General features: G+C 37.8%; 1 protein-coding gene across 1 annotated transcript; it reads right to left on the bottom strand.

The window, feature by feature from the left end:
• Window positions 1-974: 974 nt before the first annotated feature.
• Window positions 975-16,521, bottom strand: sept10 (septin 10). The gene is made up of 10 exons (XM_041807226.1): window positions 16,361-16,521; window positions 15,323-15,437; window positions 13,347-13,542; window positions 12,991-13,177; window positions 9,620-9,781; window positions 6,616-6,712; window positions 6,188-6,356; window positions 5,979-6,111; window positions 4,872-5,050; window positions 975-2,795 (listed from the first exon to the last, which is right to left on the bottom strand). Exons 1-10 carry the CDS (start codon window positions 16,388-16,390, stop codon window positions 2,780-2,782), a joined length of 1,284 nt encoding a protein of 427 aa, XP_041663160.1. The 5' UTR covers window positions 16,391-16,521; the 3' UTR covers window positions 975-2,779.
• Between the last annotated feature and the right edge of the window lie 656 nt (window positions 16,522-17,177).

Raw genomic sequence — 17,177 nt, 5'->3', positions numbered from 1 at the left:
TTTAATTACTACATGAATTTTAGCATTAATGAGACTCAAAATAAAAATGATCGTTGAAGTAAGTAGAACTTACACGGTTGAAGAACTGACTAAAATCACATATATTTAAGAATTTGTACCATTTACTTTATAATTCCACCAGAAAACTAAGAAACATCAAAAATTTTGAATAAAGAAATTGATTTATGCAGAAACAAGACTCAGTAAAATTAAAAACTGATATAAACCACAGTTGGATGTTTGACTTGTTATTCTCAAAAATTTGAAGATTTGGTTTATGTACATTTCCGACTTTAAAAGTTTAAAATTTCTTGTAAAATAAAGAACTTTCAAACATAAGAATGGTCAGGTTTTTCTAAAACATTAACATTTTTTCTAGGGTCTCTTTATTACATTGTTGTAATAACAAATAGTTCATACATCTTTTTTCAAGAACAATTTTCTGTACAGCTGAAATGTTTGGATTTTGTTATTGAAAACAATAAAAATGTATGTGTACTTTTTCCAAGCGGGTCCTGGGGGACTTAGCTTTTCGTAGATGCAAATAGGGGGTCCCTTAGGAAAAATGTTGGGAATCACTGCAGTAGAGTACTTTAGTGATGTGGCAGAATGAGAGACTTGCATTAAGGATGTGTAGCCTTGTTAAAATTATGCCAAGAAGAATCAAGGCAGTTCTGCAGGCAAAAGGGGATGTAAGTAGGCAGGTAGTATATCAGATGTTTTATGAGGCAGCCAGCAAAACATTGTTATGTGTCAAAAATACAGAATTATATGTCAGAGGTGCATTTAGAAAATGAAGAAAAGCTTATCCTGTATTACCATGTCATTTCCTATGATAGCAGCTTAAAAACCTGGATATCAATGCCACCTTAGAAAGTACTATCAGGAACACTTGTCAAATTAAGAACTGCTCTTTAAAAAGTCATGCTGTTGTGACTGCATGATTAGATTAATTCAAACAGACAAGCCAAGTGTATCATGACAAAAATACAGATTTATTCAGAAAGAAGGAATAAAAGCTTCCAAATAACACTGTTTAGTCCTTAAATACAGAGGAACAAATGTAAATTCAACAAGCTTTACTCCATTAGGCATCAGTGTGTTTCCCTGGATGTAAACGTTACATGGAAAGTATTTCTACTGGTTTTTAAACAGATAAGGCACTAACATGTGGTGAGCACTAGTGTAGGTATTATAAAGTGGCTTTGTTTGTGAGTAGATGTTGGTTTACATTTCACACCAGCACAGTGTTCAGGTTACTCTGTTCTGTAAAAGGATTTGAGGTGTGAAAACCTGTTTCATCCTAACTATAGAAAGGTGAATAAAGACAAGATTAATAAAAAGTCAAGAAGTCTTCCCTCCTCTCCTGTACTCTCAAACACTGACAGTTACAGAGTGCATCTCTTTCCCTCTGTTTTTGCATCGAGAAAGTCAGCCATTTGTGTCAAAAACAACGCAGCAAGAAAAACTAAATATATATAAATACATACCATACATGTACCTTGTCATAGTAAACTGTCAAGCTGTGAACAACAGACAATAAAGAGAAAATAAATTCCCTTAAAGCTAAAACAGAGGTCTTAACTCAGCTCCTGTACATCCCTGTAATGCTGGTGTGCTCTTTATAAAAGCAACCAAAACATGCAAGGAAAATATCTGATGTAATCAAACAAATGATACTTTGACTCTGTGCCTGCTTCCTTACTGCTTATGACAACTCCTCGGGGTGAATGTAATACATCAACCTTCACACATCATCTCCTAAGCCTCCTTTTAGACATGGATTCTGTAACATCCCTGGATTTAGCACTAGATCCGTTTAATGAATTTATCATGGCTGCAGCTGAAACCGCTCTGCTCCAGAACAGCTGTGAGTTGAATAAATAATAAAGGGATAAATTGTTGATTATCTCTGAGGCTTCTTAACAAACATATCTCCACTTCTCACTAATCTGGAGAACTCTGGTTGATTTTCTTACAAGTTTACTAAGTCACTGATTATAAATAGAACACAGACTCCCACTGCTTACTTTTTAGTGTCTGACAACACCAAAACACTGCTGCAGGAGATACCAAGCCATTGTTGTGTTTGAGGCGTGTTCCTGGAGTGCTTCGCATGAATGAAAACGTATGCCGACTCATGCTCTGGCTATGAATGTGGGAGTGCCAGAAGGCTCTTTCTACTGCTTTGAGAGACTCAGGCATTTGGAAACATGTTGAAGCTAAAAATAAAGTCTAACCATGAAGTGTATGCCTGAAAAGGGGGTCTTACTTAATCTTAAAACATGATACAGATATTTAAAAGTCTCATTAGCAAAGTCACAGGACTACATTTAAAAGCAATGAAAATTTTACATTATAAACTGAAGACATGGCTGACAATATAACAGAAGATGTCCCTTACAATTTTTCATTTGTACCTTTACAAGCCCTTTGTTCCATGTACAGCACCAAGGCTGTGTGAGGAGCGATACACTGAGTTTTAGAGAAGGGTGATGACATAAATTGGAAATAAAGACTTAATATGATACTGAAAGGATAAATATATAAAATATAACACAGCTGTAAAAAAAGCTAGGTAGATTAAAAATACCACTGAGGAAAGTATACACAGATTCATGTCATTAAACTTTGGCAAAAGATCTAACTCTCTCACACTGCTGGTGAGTGTGGTGTGCCCTGGTTAGTGTTTGAGACTGGCCACAAAGAGCATGGGGGGAGGGAGGGGGTCACTGGTTAAACTGGTCAAGATGGAGGAGTACTTCAGATCCCAAAGTCTTCACATGAAGCCAGAACTGAGAGAGAGAGAAAAAGAGACAGTTTAGAACCTAAACAGCTATGTTCAAAAATTAAGTATAACAATTAGCCAGTTTACACTTTAAAGCCAACTTCTAGAGTTAGGGATGATCAGCAGTCTTAACAGTTTATGTCAAATCCCTCTGTAGTTGGCTTCAGAATTACTAGCTGGTTAACCTAATTCTTCAAATCTTCTAACAGTTCAGGTCCACAATATTAGTCAAATGCTCTGTGTCCAAACATTTACGCACCTGCCTGCTACAAGTAGCCTCTGTAGTTGTCGTTAATGTCTACTGCCAAACAAGGACTGGATTTTCTGATTTGATGCACCATTTACGAAACATCAAATAGTGTAGGACAAAGAAGTTTTTTGATCATCATCAACTTTGATGATTTCTGGCACATTTGAAGCCTCTATTCTATCAATAAATTGTAAACAGATATTATCATAACATTTTTTAGCAGGTGTGGTGATCTGATTCTAATTATTAAAAAGCTTTTGCCAGGGAAGACCTGTTAAGGGTGAGCTGTTCACATTTTTAAGCAGGCAACTTGGCCTGAAATCTGCAAAGGAATTATTCAAACAAAATGGTTAATATAATAAGAGTGTGGTCTGGGGGTCCTCCCAGGGAAATTTGAGCATCAGAAACTGAATTACCAGCATTTTGGAAAATATTTCTGAAAAAAATGTATGTTTGAAATTCAGTTAAATACCCAAGATTATTGATTAAGGATGTAATATTGATATTTCCTTCATAAAGCTCACATTCTAGTTAGTCTGAATTTGATGTTTTTAACACTTTAAAACGAGCAGTTTCATATAAAACATGAATCACATTGAACATTGAACATGAACATTATAATCTACAGATTTCACTAAAATAAGAGGATTATCTCATTAATGTTGCAAAAGACGTCTTTTTTATTGACACACTAAAAAAACCCATAATCTCTGACTGTAACATGCTAACTCTACCTGTCTCTCTCCCTGCATCAGTGACTGGTTATGTTTTTTTAGAGGATCTGTCCTTTTTTTGCTGTTCTAGACTGTGTTTATCATTTGGTCTATAATGCTATGGTGATACATCCCGCAGTAGTCGGAGCTTTGCTGTAACGCTAAAATGCTGATTTGTCAACATGCAATAGCTATTTTCTCTCAAATGTAACAAGCAATGGTGCTAAATATCACTTTTTTAGATATCAAGGTTGACAGGTCCACAGAGAGAGGGACAGATGCTGATAACCAGGAGTGAGAATGAACATAGACAGAGAACTTTTAACCCTTACTGTTCAGTCGTCACGTTGCTACTACTGTTTTATCGCTGTTTTCTAGCCGGTCTTTAATAACAGTAAGTCTGTCTGTGTGGTTGAAGACATTTCTTCTTCTTTTGTTAAACTATATCACTAATATCTCTCTAACATTGAGGGGGCAGGACTGACAGATAGGTACAGGCTGCCCTGCTGCAAATGCCATTAACTGTAAAGTGGACAAGAATTATGCAAAAAAGAATAATTAAAATCAAATATTAGATAATATTTAACTAGAAAATAAAGATTGCATAAAGACACATCTTAAGCAAGGTGGCTTCTAAAATTTAAGACCTCTCAGTGGTAAAAATAAGACTTTTAAAGACTTTTTAAGGCCTTAAATTCAAAAGTGCAACTGAAGACTTCTTAAGGATCCGTAGGAACTCTGGTGTTGCCAGAACTATAAGGTGAAAGCACCAGTAACATCTTGTAGGAACAGCCCAGTTAAGGCACTAATTTAAATCAGAAAAATGGGGAAAAAGTTCGATGGAGACTGTGCCAGGTTATACTTGCATTTAACCAAAACATTTAGTGACAATGTTCAGTGCAATAATGTAGACATTAACCTGCAAGGAGGCTTGAAAGCCAGCATTGCTAGCACTACTAACATTAGCCTTGTTCTGCAAACCAACTTGGTGGTGATCCCGTCTTAAGTAAATAATAATAACGATAGATATGATAGTATAATAGAGTCGTTTTCTGGACATTTTTTCTTGACTTTGGACCAGTCAACTTATTTAGAATTTCTTCTGCCTTTATGCTCTTACTTCTTGCGGTCTTTATCCTTCTTGCCGTTGGCAGTGAGGCTCTGGGCCTGCAGGAGCTGTGCTGCAGCTCGCCTCTTGCTGAAAGAACTCTGGTCCTCATCCAGGAGTCTCTTCTTGTCCTCCAGAGCTGCTTTCTCATCTGCATGGAGGCGTTTCAGCTGCTCAAAACGACTCTGGAGCTAAAAGACAAACATGTAGAATTACGGTACAATAGAGATTCTATATTTGCCCCCTGAAGGCTGTAAGGCTACAGCTTCCTCCTTATCAACGGATGTGACATTGGGCAAACTTGATCAGACATATCAATTTTTTTTTTTTTAAGATTTATTTTTGGCCTTTTTGCCTTTATTGGATAGGACAGTGGATAGAGTTGGAAACAGGGAAGAGAGCAGGGAGAGACATGCAGGTAATAGTGCCACAGGCCGGATTCAAACCCAGATCGAAAGGCCCGCGTATATGGCACGCGCCTTAACCTCTATGGGCTATGAACAGGACTATGGGCACCATATCAAATCAATTCTTGATGTTATTGTTAGTTAATGTAACACTGATTACATTTAAAGTCCTCTTCTGTCTGAGAACTTCTTTTAAATTTCGTATTTGATGCCATCAGAGACAGTAAAACTCCATGACTGACAGATCTGTCCATGAATGCAGCTCCTCTGGTGCTGCCTGGTCAAATTTGCAGAGTAGAGGAGGTGCAAAAAGAGGAAAAAGAAGAATGAAACAGAAGTAATTGAACAGTCTAAGGCAGTGTGCTTCAAAATGAAACAAGACAAAGTGGACTGTTCAAATTTGAGGGATCTTTCACATTTTCTTGTGAAGTTAACTGTGTGCTTTGGTTGACAGACATGTCAACAAAGTAGCAGTGTCACTGGTGAGTATTTTCTTTTCACTTTCGTTTAACAGGAGGTGGAAATGTGTCACCTTTCTTTGTATACAGTCCATGGTATCAAGAGTGAGATCTGCTTTTGAAGTGAAATTATAAAACATAAACATTTACATTGGAAGAATAACAAGGATAAGAGTTCTCACAAGCCTGTAGGAAAAAAACAGTTTTTATAAATCATTTTTTGGTAGAAGATATAAAACTGCAATTACACAGACCTCTCTTTCAGCTTCCTTCAGCTCAGCCTCCTTCTCTTTCACCCTCTGCACAAACATCTGCCTCATCTCATCCTCCCTCTTCTGCAGCTCCACCAGGAACTCCTGGCGCTTGGCTTCATAGGTCTGCTGCAGGCTGAAAATAAATACAAGTCATGATGTTGATCATTTGATTCTAGGTCTACAGAGTTGTTTCTGAGTTTGCTGCTCACCTGACAGGTTTGCATTCTGGGTCAGTGTCCTTGAACCCCATCTCCTCTAGTTTACATCGCCTGTAGAGTTCATAATGGCGACTGTGTGTCTGCTCCCTGAGGTCTTCCATGTTTACACAGATGAGCATCTCCCTCAGTTTAACAAAGTCACAGTGGCTCTCATTTTCAACTGGCAAAGACATACAAAGGAAGGGAACAGAAGAATGGTTAACCATCCAGCTGATGGGAAATACTGTACAATGGTTTTTATCAACTCCCTAAGCCAGTTAGATTCGTTTTCTTTGAGACATTTTATATATGACGGTAAAAGGGTAGGTTTTTTTTTAAAGATTTCCATTGATTAGTTGAGCCTATGTTTCTCACTGGAGCAGAAACACCAAAAGTACAGCTATTCAAGGAACACAGACTCAAACAGGGATCCATCTTACCTTGGACTACTCCCCATGGATACTGACGAGCCTTCACCATCTTATTTCCAACACTCACTTCTTCTGTGCTGCCGACTACTGCAAATGGCAAATGACCCTGCACAAACAGTATCCATTATGAATGCATGTTTAAAATTCAGTCATTTTGCATTTGCATTTTTCATTTCAGATTTACCACATGAAGCAAGTCTCATCAGCATCTTGATTCTGGGAATCAAATGAGTGCAAAGGAATGTGCTTTATGATGTTGACTTTTATATCTTTTTATTTAAATTAGTGCTGCTCTGCACCTATAGTGTTGTCTGAAACCATGACTTAGAAGAAAGCTTCAGAGTGCTTGTTTTGTAAAATACAGTGTTTAACACTGTTATACCCTCAGAAATATGGAGGAGGGCATGTACAAAATGACTCACTGCATTACTCAGTGTTCCCTAGTTAAAGTGACAGCATTTGCGCTTTTCAGGAGGTCCAGTTCAGCTGCCTTCTCTATGTAAGTAACCCCACTGAAGTTAATCTTTTGAGTTAAGAGAAAACGGTTCCCTGTTATGCTTTTCTTTTGTAACTTCTACTGTCTTAGGCCTTGACAATGTTCTGCTTCATTTTCCGTTTCCATTTTCAAGTAGGTCCACACTTAGACCACATTGTTTTGAAAACAATTTCCATCTACGTGAGACCACAGGGAACACAAAAATGCTGTAACAAAGTGATTTACTGCACAAATGAATCTGTCTCTACAACAAGGACAGTACTGCACATTCACTGTTTTTGTGTTTTTGATAATGTATAACATTTTTATCATACACAGGTGCATGAGAGTAATTCCTCGCTAAATCCTCTTCCTCATCATCATCGTAGCACGGCAAAGAAATCTCACGCCACCTATTAACACAAAAATGCTTTGCTAGACCAGTCTCGTTGTAACGAAGATATCCTTTAAGACCATTTTATTTTCCATGAACCACTTTTTCTCCACAGTGTTTCCTGTTTAAACTACAGCAAGAAAAAGATAGCCTTTTCAGAACAACATTTCTATTTCTCCTTTTTCAATTTTATCTGCTTCTTGGAAGAGATTACAGCTATCTCTTTTAACCTTGACATGAAAGCTTCAATCCTGTCTTCTCAATTAGCTGTGTACTGATGTGCTGTCAAAGGAGGCAGAGACAGGAGAGTCTACGGGCTTTAGAGTCCGTATTAAAACTTTAAGAAAAAAGATAAAGGCTAAATCATTTCAAAGAAGCAGATATATTTGAAAAAAGGGAAAATAGAAATAGCATTCTGAAAAGGCTCCAGCTGCGCTCATGAGCAGTGCTAAGCTTCATGAGAAAATCAGCGTGTAAAAAAAGGCTGAAGGAGCTGGATTTGTCACTGGAAAAGTAGTTATTCTCAGCAGATATCTACATTATAAGAAGACTGATTTTGCAAAGCATTTTTTTGTGTTAATATGAGCCGTGAAATTTCTCTGCTGCACTATGACGGTGATGACAGTGATTCTCATCATGATCAATAAAAAAGGTAGATCTAAGATGTAATCATTTCCAAAATTAACAGCATGACTTTATCTAATGAAACTGGCTTTAATAGCCCTCCACACAAGAATAGTGTGTCCCCTTTTCTAAATCCAGCTGTCTGTGACTTGACAACCTGAATCAGAGGTAACTACATCAGACAGCTTGGGGCGAGCTGCCATGGCTCAGTTCAGATTGCTGCGACACTCACACTTAACTGACTGCAGCTGTAGTGTGCATGTGTTTTCAGAAAGTGTTGCTTTCCCTTCTTACATGGAGACGGAGACATTTTGAAAAAACGTTCACTCTGGAGCCCAAACAGACGGCCAAAACGCTACAAAAGTTTTGCAATTTCATCTGAAAACATTGACATGTAAACAGAGCCTTAAGCTAAGGGTCCACTGACTTGTCCCCTGGTGTCTGAGACTTTTTTAAGTTAAAATTCGATATTCAAAGGCACAGAAATGTCTTTATTTTTTGTCACTGTGGAAGCAGGAAGATTTTATGGAGAGCCGCATCCACCTGTAGTACAGGTGTTAAAAAGTAACCTTGTAAAGCCGACAGACTGGCCATGTTAGTCTTCAGGCAAATCCATCTTGCAAAGCTTCAGGCCGAACCATTTCTGCCCAGTCTGAGAACCAACAGGCCAATCAGCAGCATTTGAAGAGAACAAGTTGGTAACTAGAGGTGGGGTTCACTTGTAAAAAATGGCAGCCACCAATGAGGCAATTAGTGTGAATGTAGCTGTAGCGCCAGTTTTATCAGAGCTGGATAACATTTCTTTAATAAAAGAAAAGCAAAAAACTGGACTGAAAGCTACAGTTGCTCTAATCCAGTGAAACTAAACTCACAAAGCACTTGATTAATGCAGATTTAAAAATCATACATAGTTTTATCATGATCAACACATCAACACTGAGTGCCCCAACTACAGTTCATTCAAGTGTTACAAAAGGCACAGTAATAATATGGCCTGAACATAACATTAAAGCTGTAACTTGGTCTGATATAAGCAGAAAAAGTTCAGACCAAAAAAAGTAAAAATACAAAGATAACTGTATTTGAGTCACAGCTGTTTACATCTACTCCTTTGCAATTCTCCCATACACAAACCTGCATATTTCTGCAGGTTAACATTTTATATTTTTAAACTTGCTGATGCAACAAAAGAGAGGATCCAAGTCTAAAAATAAAACAACTGCAAACCTATGGGAATATGCTGTATACAGTAGATTTGTCAAGTTGCAATTTACAAACTAAAAGATACATACAATCAAAGCACCACATATAATCTATGCCTTTGTCTTAAATATGAAAATAAAAATATTACCTGATTGTAACTTGTAAATTAAGCAAACCCAAACCCTCAAATGTAATATTAGTAGAGTACAGACATTTAACTCTATCACATTCGACTAAGCAGGACCAACTAATGATCAGACTCAGTGTGCAACATTAACAAGGTCCTATGAGAGGATGATATGTTGGTGTGTACTTACATTCATTGTGGTGTTGACCTTTGCCACAGTCTCATCGTCAAGAGGAAACTGGTAGATTTGGACACCATTGCTGACCAGCTCACTCATGATTTTGATCTTGAACTTGTGCAGCTCCGACTTGCTGATGGTGTCCGCTTTGGCGATGACCGGGATGATGTTCACCTATGGCAAGAAGGAAAGATCAAGTTCTTGTACCAAATAACATTCTTCAAACTCAAATGGTATGATGCACACAGACTCAGAGAGATTTTCTTTGACCGTAAACCAGAGCAGTTCAGTTTCTTAGAAGCAAAGAACATTAAGGATGCAAAATTAAATAATAGGATGACGAACATTTAGGGACACATAGTACGCCTTGACTTAATCCGCAAATATTCCCGTTTTTCTATTCATTCTATTTTATTTTCCCGGCAGAATTCAGGTCACACATTTGTCATGGCCCAAATCTCACTGCTGAATTAACCAAGATAATTAACTTGTGTTTTATACAGATGTAGCTGTGAGACTCAGTGGTTCAGAGCAGCAACGGGAAAATACAAATGGAGAAGATTAAAGGAAATTCTTCTTAAGAAAATAATGCTCCAAGCATAATTTAAGAATTGAAAACATTTTCAGTTTCTATTTCCACAACTTTATTTCACCTTTTCACCCATACCATAATACAGTATGTAATCCCACTTAGTCCCACTAGCACTGAAAACGACTACATATTGATAATAAATAGGCCAATCAAATAGAAACACAGCGCTGCCACAAAAAGTGACTGAGGAAGAAAGACCAGAAAGGACAGCATTCATCATGATATAGTCAGGATTAAACATTTCATAGGAGCAGCTTCACAACTTAAAATGTGCCTCTATGTCAGGAGATGGTTTTAAAGGTCATATTTTTATAACTGATTAACTCACAAACAAAACTGTTTTTTTAATGAGCATAAACACCCCTTAGATAAAAGCCCACATATCTAATGTCAGAGCACAGCTTTCAGGTATTATTAGACCACTGTGTGAATGGTGGAGCTCTAATTCATTCTAGAACGTGAAATGTTACACTCAAGGTACCAGATGTTAAATAGATTTCCATGAAATAAGAGTATTTTACAAAAATAAAGATAATTTGAATGACAATTTGAAGCATAGGAATAAACTACAAATAAGAGCCAAAGTGTAAGCACTTGAAATATCCTGGGAGAGGATCCCCAAAATCTACTTATGGCAACATTTTATTTATTTATTTATTTTATTTTCCTTCTGAGCCTCTAATAAAGGTTGGTGTCATTAGTATTTAAATGCACATTTTAAAATATATTTGATAGAAAACCTGTCATATGCCATTATGGCCATTTTTAATAAACAAGTTGTTGTTCATTTAAGAGACCCCACTTTTTTTCTCTTTTGTCGAGTATTATTGCTCTTGAATGAGGCTTAAGTGAATCATTAAAAAAGAGCAGAGCATTAAATATTTTCTTATTAGTTTACTCAATTAATCAACAGAAGAATCGATAGACAACCCAATTATAAAAAGAATCAATTGCTGCAGCCCTTGTAGGCATTATATTTCTTGTTGTTTTGTGTGTGTGTGGCTCTTTGTTCACACACTAAAGTTTGGTTATACATAGTTGGTCACTGATGCTGACGTAGCTCATGGTGGAGCAGGCGCCCCACAAACAACGGCCACAGTCCAAAGCAAAGCAGTCAAAGGTCAGACTCCTGGCTTTTGCCCTTTAAGCATTCTATCCCATACTCTCCACCCCTCATTTTTCAAACTCCCTCTTCTCCTTTCTATCAATAAAGGAAAAAGGCCTACAAGAGCTTACAATAATTTTCTGGACTTTGAGTAGAGCTGCTTATGATGCTATAAATATGCCTTAAGTAAACTAAAAAAAGCTAATCTCACAGATCAGAGACATTAGAAAGAGAACCATTACTCAGACTTAAGTAATGCACAGTTGAAGAAGTGTAACCCATTCCAGCAGTATTTGTTTTATTACTAAATCTAAACTACATTTGTAAAGTGTTGTTTAAAGCAGGTTTACTGATGTTATTTCTGGCCACACAGCCCACTCTGCTGTCCAAATCTGTCCACATTCCTATCCTGCCTGTCTGTCTCGCTGTCCTCTTGTCCCACCAAAGAGGGGTCTGGAATGATTTGTTGTCACTAGACAAGCTTCTGGGCCAGACCACACACTCATACACACATGTAGAAAACACACTGATCCCAGCAGAGAAAAAACAAACAATGCAAGCAGATCTGTTCCAGCAGTTTTCTGAGTGACTGACTGTCTCCTGTCAGAGCTGCAGATCTTTCTCTGCGTCTATCTGTACAGTGACACAAAAGGGCAACTCAAGTGTGCGTGCGTGAGGTGATTACAGCATTCCAACACGTTTTCTGCTCCATTCACACGCAAATTCAGGGTTACCGACACCCCCAGAGCTGCAGAATCGCACAGACACACAAAAAAAACACAAAGTCACTACACACAGAGAGCATGGGAAAGTTTCTGACCACTTCAAGAGTGAGGGGAGGAGTTCAGCTAGGCAGAAAAGGGAGCCTCTCCCAACAGTGGGACAGAAAATCACTGAGAGGAAAGGACCCACAGCGTAGTCAGTTCTCACTTTTATATTTTCAGTTTGTGAACTTTTTTCATTAAATATCTAGTTTGTTCCTTTTCACAAATATATCTATTAAGATGCAGGAGGTTTTGCAATAAAATCCCACAGAATATACGGATCTGTTCTAAGAGTCCTTGTCAGTAGCATGCTAAGAAACTGAGTAAAGTTTTATGCCAATGCACCATCGTCTCTCCGAAGTCAAAATGTTTTTCTGTGTAACTGAAGAATATTTGAAAGCTCCTTTTAAAGCCCCTCCTATCAGTCTGTGTGGATTTTGGCGTCCCCTGTGGACAGAGCAGAGTATCTGTCTAATGTTCTTATCATGCTCATGTTTAGAAAGTGTTTGCCGACGATAAATCGAATTCCTCCTTTTTCTGATGTTTTTTTATTTAGTTTAGATGGAGCAGAAAATTGGGAGAAACAAGGAACTGGCATGTGAGAAAAGAGATATGACTGGCATTTGAACCCAGATTGCCTGCTTTAAGGACTACAGCCCATATAGGGTGCAACTGAACATCAGCACCCCTTTTCCATCAAATGCATCCTTCATGAGAGCCTCTTAATAGTTTTACTCCCTAGCTGAGTGGTTTTAAACTAATTAAACATTAATCTAAGTCTATTTGCAGAAACATGATTGTCATTTTGAGTTCTTTCTTTCTAATCTTAGAACCTCAAATCATATATACAATTGAACCTTTAACTCCATCCAATATATTTGCGAACAACAATAACACAAACAAACAGTTATTCCTCCCCTACCTTGCTGTCTAGCTTTTTCATGGTGACCAGGTCCAGGGATTTGAGTGAATGACCTGAGGGGGAGATGAAGTAGAGACATGCGTGGACTCGCGAGTCATGGTAGTTGTGAAGAGAGCGCTTGATTTTCAGCTCCTCCTGGAGATAGCTCTCAAACTGTCTGTCTATATAGTCAACCACAGGCTGATAGCTACAGGGAAAGACAAAAAAAACACTGATCAGAAAGCTGAGTATTATGAAACAAGATAGCAACAGCAGGAAAAGGGAAGTTATTTAACTCAAACTCTTTAATATCAGTCATTCAAACTCTTGAGCTTGTCATGCTGTCATTGTTACACTTGCACCCACTCTTCCCTCACCTCTCTTGTTTGTTCATCTGATCGCCAAATCCCACAGTGTTGACCACAGTGAGGCGCAGTCTGACATTACTCTCCTGCAGGTCGTAGGTCTGAGCCCGCAGCTTCACCTGAGGCTCAAAGTGGGAGGACTCAAAGTTTTCAAAGTTGGTGTTAAAGAGAGTGTCCATCAGAGTAGACTTGCCGATACCCGTTTCACCTACAAGAAGAAAGAGAGGACCCCAAATTAAATACAGAAGAGTGTTAAACCAACACTTTGATGCCAACACAGGACGCTTTCAATGCACTTTTCCAGGAACTTAATTTGCTAGGAGAAGGGTGACTCAATCCCAGACTAAATCTACATGCTTGAGTTCTGTTGCAGCAGCCAAAATATAAAAGCATTACTTAAGGACCAAGTGATTTTAGTTGTTGAAGAAGATCCATTATAATGCATCAGTCCAACCACAAATTTACCAGATGGTTGAAGGATTTTAATCATTTACATGACAGATCTCCCTCGTCCCTTTGTGACATCAGTCATTAATGTTTTGACGTCTCTGGTGAATGAAGCAGTGTCACTAGGACTGAGATTCTCTTTCACAAAAGACGTGTGTGTAGCGCTACACAAGTGTGACTGTAGTTTAGGACGTATTTTAAATAGTAAATCAAGGCTCATGCCTGTTACTCCGTTAGTTATCAGCATTCAGTTTCATTCATTTTTAACTTGGACATTAATATGAAAAATTATTATCAAAACCATTGACTTCTGTTAAAATCAGTGTCCGTTCATGTCATTTTCTTTGCAAGAGCATGCTCCTTCCTCTACCTTAGACCAGTGGTTCTCAACTGGTGGGTCAAGATCCAAAAGTGGGTCATGGAGATTCTATCAGAGTGTCGCGAAGGTGGAATAACTGTGGCAAAATGTCCACAATGTACATCAATACTACTCACTTTACTCTGTTTTTCAATAATAAAAAATTCATTTTATTGAGCTCTAAATCCATTCAGTAATTTTCTAAGGAAAAAATGTTTTTCTCATTTTAAAGTTTTAATTTCTCAAATCTCTAGAAACCAAACAAAACCTACACCTATCATGTAAAATGAAATTAAATACAATGTATGTGTGCATATCAGTTTAGGGATTCTATAATGACACACCTTTCCTGTCTTTTTGTCCAGTCACATTTTGTTCTAAGATACAAACTTCAAAATTCAGTTAAATCAATTTGATTTGTTTCATTAATTTTGGTTTTGATTGCTTGTTCAGGAGGTGGCAGTGGGCCCTGATGCCCGACCAGTTGAGAACCACTCATTTAAAAAGATTATTGAATAACCAGCCAAATAACCAGGGCGCTTGAGCTCTGATAGGCAAAGACTGATAATAAATCCAATACGTGTCAATTAGTAGCTGAACTAAGCATCTAAATAGATTCAATGAGATCAGATTAAGTTGTATACTGGATTTGGTTTGGAGGTACCCTTAAACACACAGTAGGATTGTTTTGTTGGGAAATTAGTAGAGAGGGCTAAGTTTAAGAAATTTTTTTTTTTTGCTTGTGGTCTGAGAGACGTGTAGATTGCACCTGCTTTGTTGGCTGGATCTTGAAATGGTTTATATGGTTGTGAACATAAGGACTGAAACAGTCTAAAAATGTATGCTATATACTCAGCAGATGTGTCAATAATCATCAGGGGTGGAACAATTATCAGCCAGGCTGATTATTGATGCCAATATTTGGCATTTAGCCAGTTATCTAGCTACTGTGTTGCTCTGTGCGTTTTCTCACATTGACAGAGCTAGAGCGAATTTGTTTCGTTTACTTATCCTTTTTAACATGCAGTTTTACTTTTTGTCACATAAGTGACTACTGCTTGTCATAAATACATATCAATTCCAGATATTGGTTATTGGTCTCAAGCACTACTAATAAACAGTATCAATTTGTTCACCTCCTAGCATCTCACATAAAATAGTTTCAGTGTGTACATGAAATTACCGATGCAGAGAATATTAAAGCAGAAGCCCTGGGAGATTGACTTGTTGACAAGCTGATCTGGCAAGCTGTCAAAGCCAACATGTCCTGCCAGGGACAGGGACCTGGCTTCTTTATCCTGAAAAAGAATCACACAGACAAACAGATCACTCTAAAACATGCTTAAATATACTATTTTCATACTGTTGATGTGTAAAGGTCTTTTTTGCATGCATTCAAGAAGCGATTACAGAGTACAACATTTACAGTTCATGGGTCTAAGCCAACAAGGATAGATAGTAATTAAGTATACGCTGTACGATATGAATGTGTTGTGTTTTGAGATTTTGGCCCAATCTCAGGCATGACTTAAGCACAAAAAGTTTAAAACCACTTAAATAGACAACCGAGGAGTGGGCTAACAATTGCATGGTTGAGGTATTGCTGGTACAATCTGTTGAAATGAAGGAGGTGTCTGATGACTGCAGATTGTTAGGCTGTAAACATTTTCAAACAAGTTTACTTTGACAGGGTGCTTTAGCCTGACTGTGCCGACGCCAAAACCTAATAACTTAACACAGCAGCGTAGCAACTCTTACAAAACTAGTTGAATTAACTTGAAAGAGGTGACGCATGCATTCAGTACACACCACATTGTTTTTGTCCCATTGGTTCATTTGTAATTGTAGCACGGTGGCTTTCGACAGCACACATTTTTTTCATGATCTTTATAGTCGTCAGCCAACTATTAGCTTGCTAACGCCCTCTCCTCGGTGTATTATTGTGATTCATGTAACACGGCATCCCTACAGAAAAGTTTAGGATGATAGTTGAAAACCTTGTTAAATGTCGCTGGTATGTATCGAAGTGAAAGTATTGTGCGTTTGCCTTCTTGTTCTGTAAAATGAACACTTAAGCTACCGTGTTTTAATTAATTTAAAGCGTATACTAACATAGTTACCATGCTAGCTGTAGCTATCTTAATGATAGCCAGGACACTCCCTACTCAACTGTCACGAACAATGTCATTTAACAATCACAAGAAAGAAAAATATTACTAACCGGCTGCCGAGCGACATCTGTAGAAGCCATTATGTTTGCCAACGGTTAATTTGCCGGGTATTTAACGAATTAAAAACTAAAACTAAGTTGATACAGTCAGTTTTTGAGGACACTGATCCAGACCGCCTCACCGCGTATGCCGTCGACAACTGGACAGACGAGACCACTCTAAACAAGACAGGAATGAGGTTGACTCGTTGGAATGAACAAGTGCTTGGAAAATTACTGTAAAACAAGAGTGAAATATTTAAGACTATTTTATTACATTTCTACACTGAAACACTGTTACGGGTCGGAATACTCAACAACTGAATGAAACTTGGGGCAAACAAATCTTTCCTTTAGAAATACTCACACACCCCTTCCCTTTGGAATGGTACAGCGCAACTTAATTTTCCCAGTGTCCTTCATGGAACACTGTGGTCTGTCAGAAAAACTGCTGTACAAAACGCCACTATCTATGAACGATGCATTTACCAATTCAGAGTTTTCATTTTGTACAGCGTATTTAGTTGTGACTGACAAATAATACGTTTATGTTTACTTTAAGTCGTTGCCTCAAGAATGGCATAACAAGTCTTAAAAAAATATTATCAACAGGATTAAGTTAGCTATTTAAAATCAAAATGAATAATCAACCAAACACAGGTCTGAACTACTTTTCTACTGCCTTCTCTTTTCATCACGCCTCAGTCGACAGAATACATTTTTCTTGGGAAAGTTTAAGGAAATTGTAGTAGTGATGCTTGTTAGAGCTTTCAGTAATTCGATTTTCGTTTTTACGAGTCGCTCTTAAATGCGTCAAGATAGACTGCTT

This window comes from Cheilinus undulatus, linkage group 15 (assembly GCF_018320785.1).
Source record: "Cheilinus undulatus linkage group 15, ASM1832078v1, whole genome shotgun sequence".
NCBI lineage: Eukaryota > Metazoa > Chordata > Actinopteri > Labriformes > Labridae > Cheilinus > Cheilinus undulatus.
This window is presented reverse-complemented; position numbering and strand designations above follow the sequence as displayed.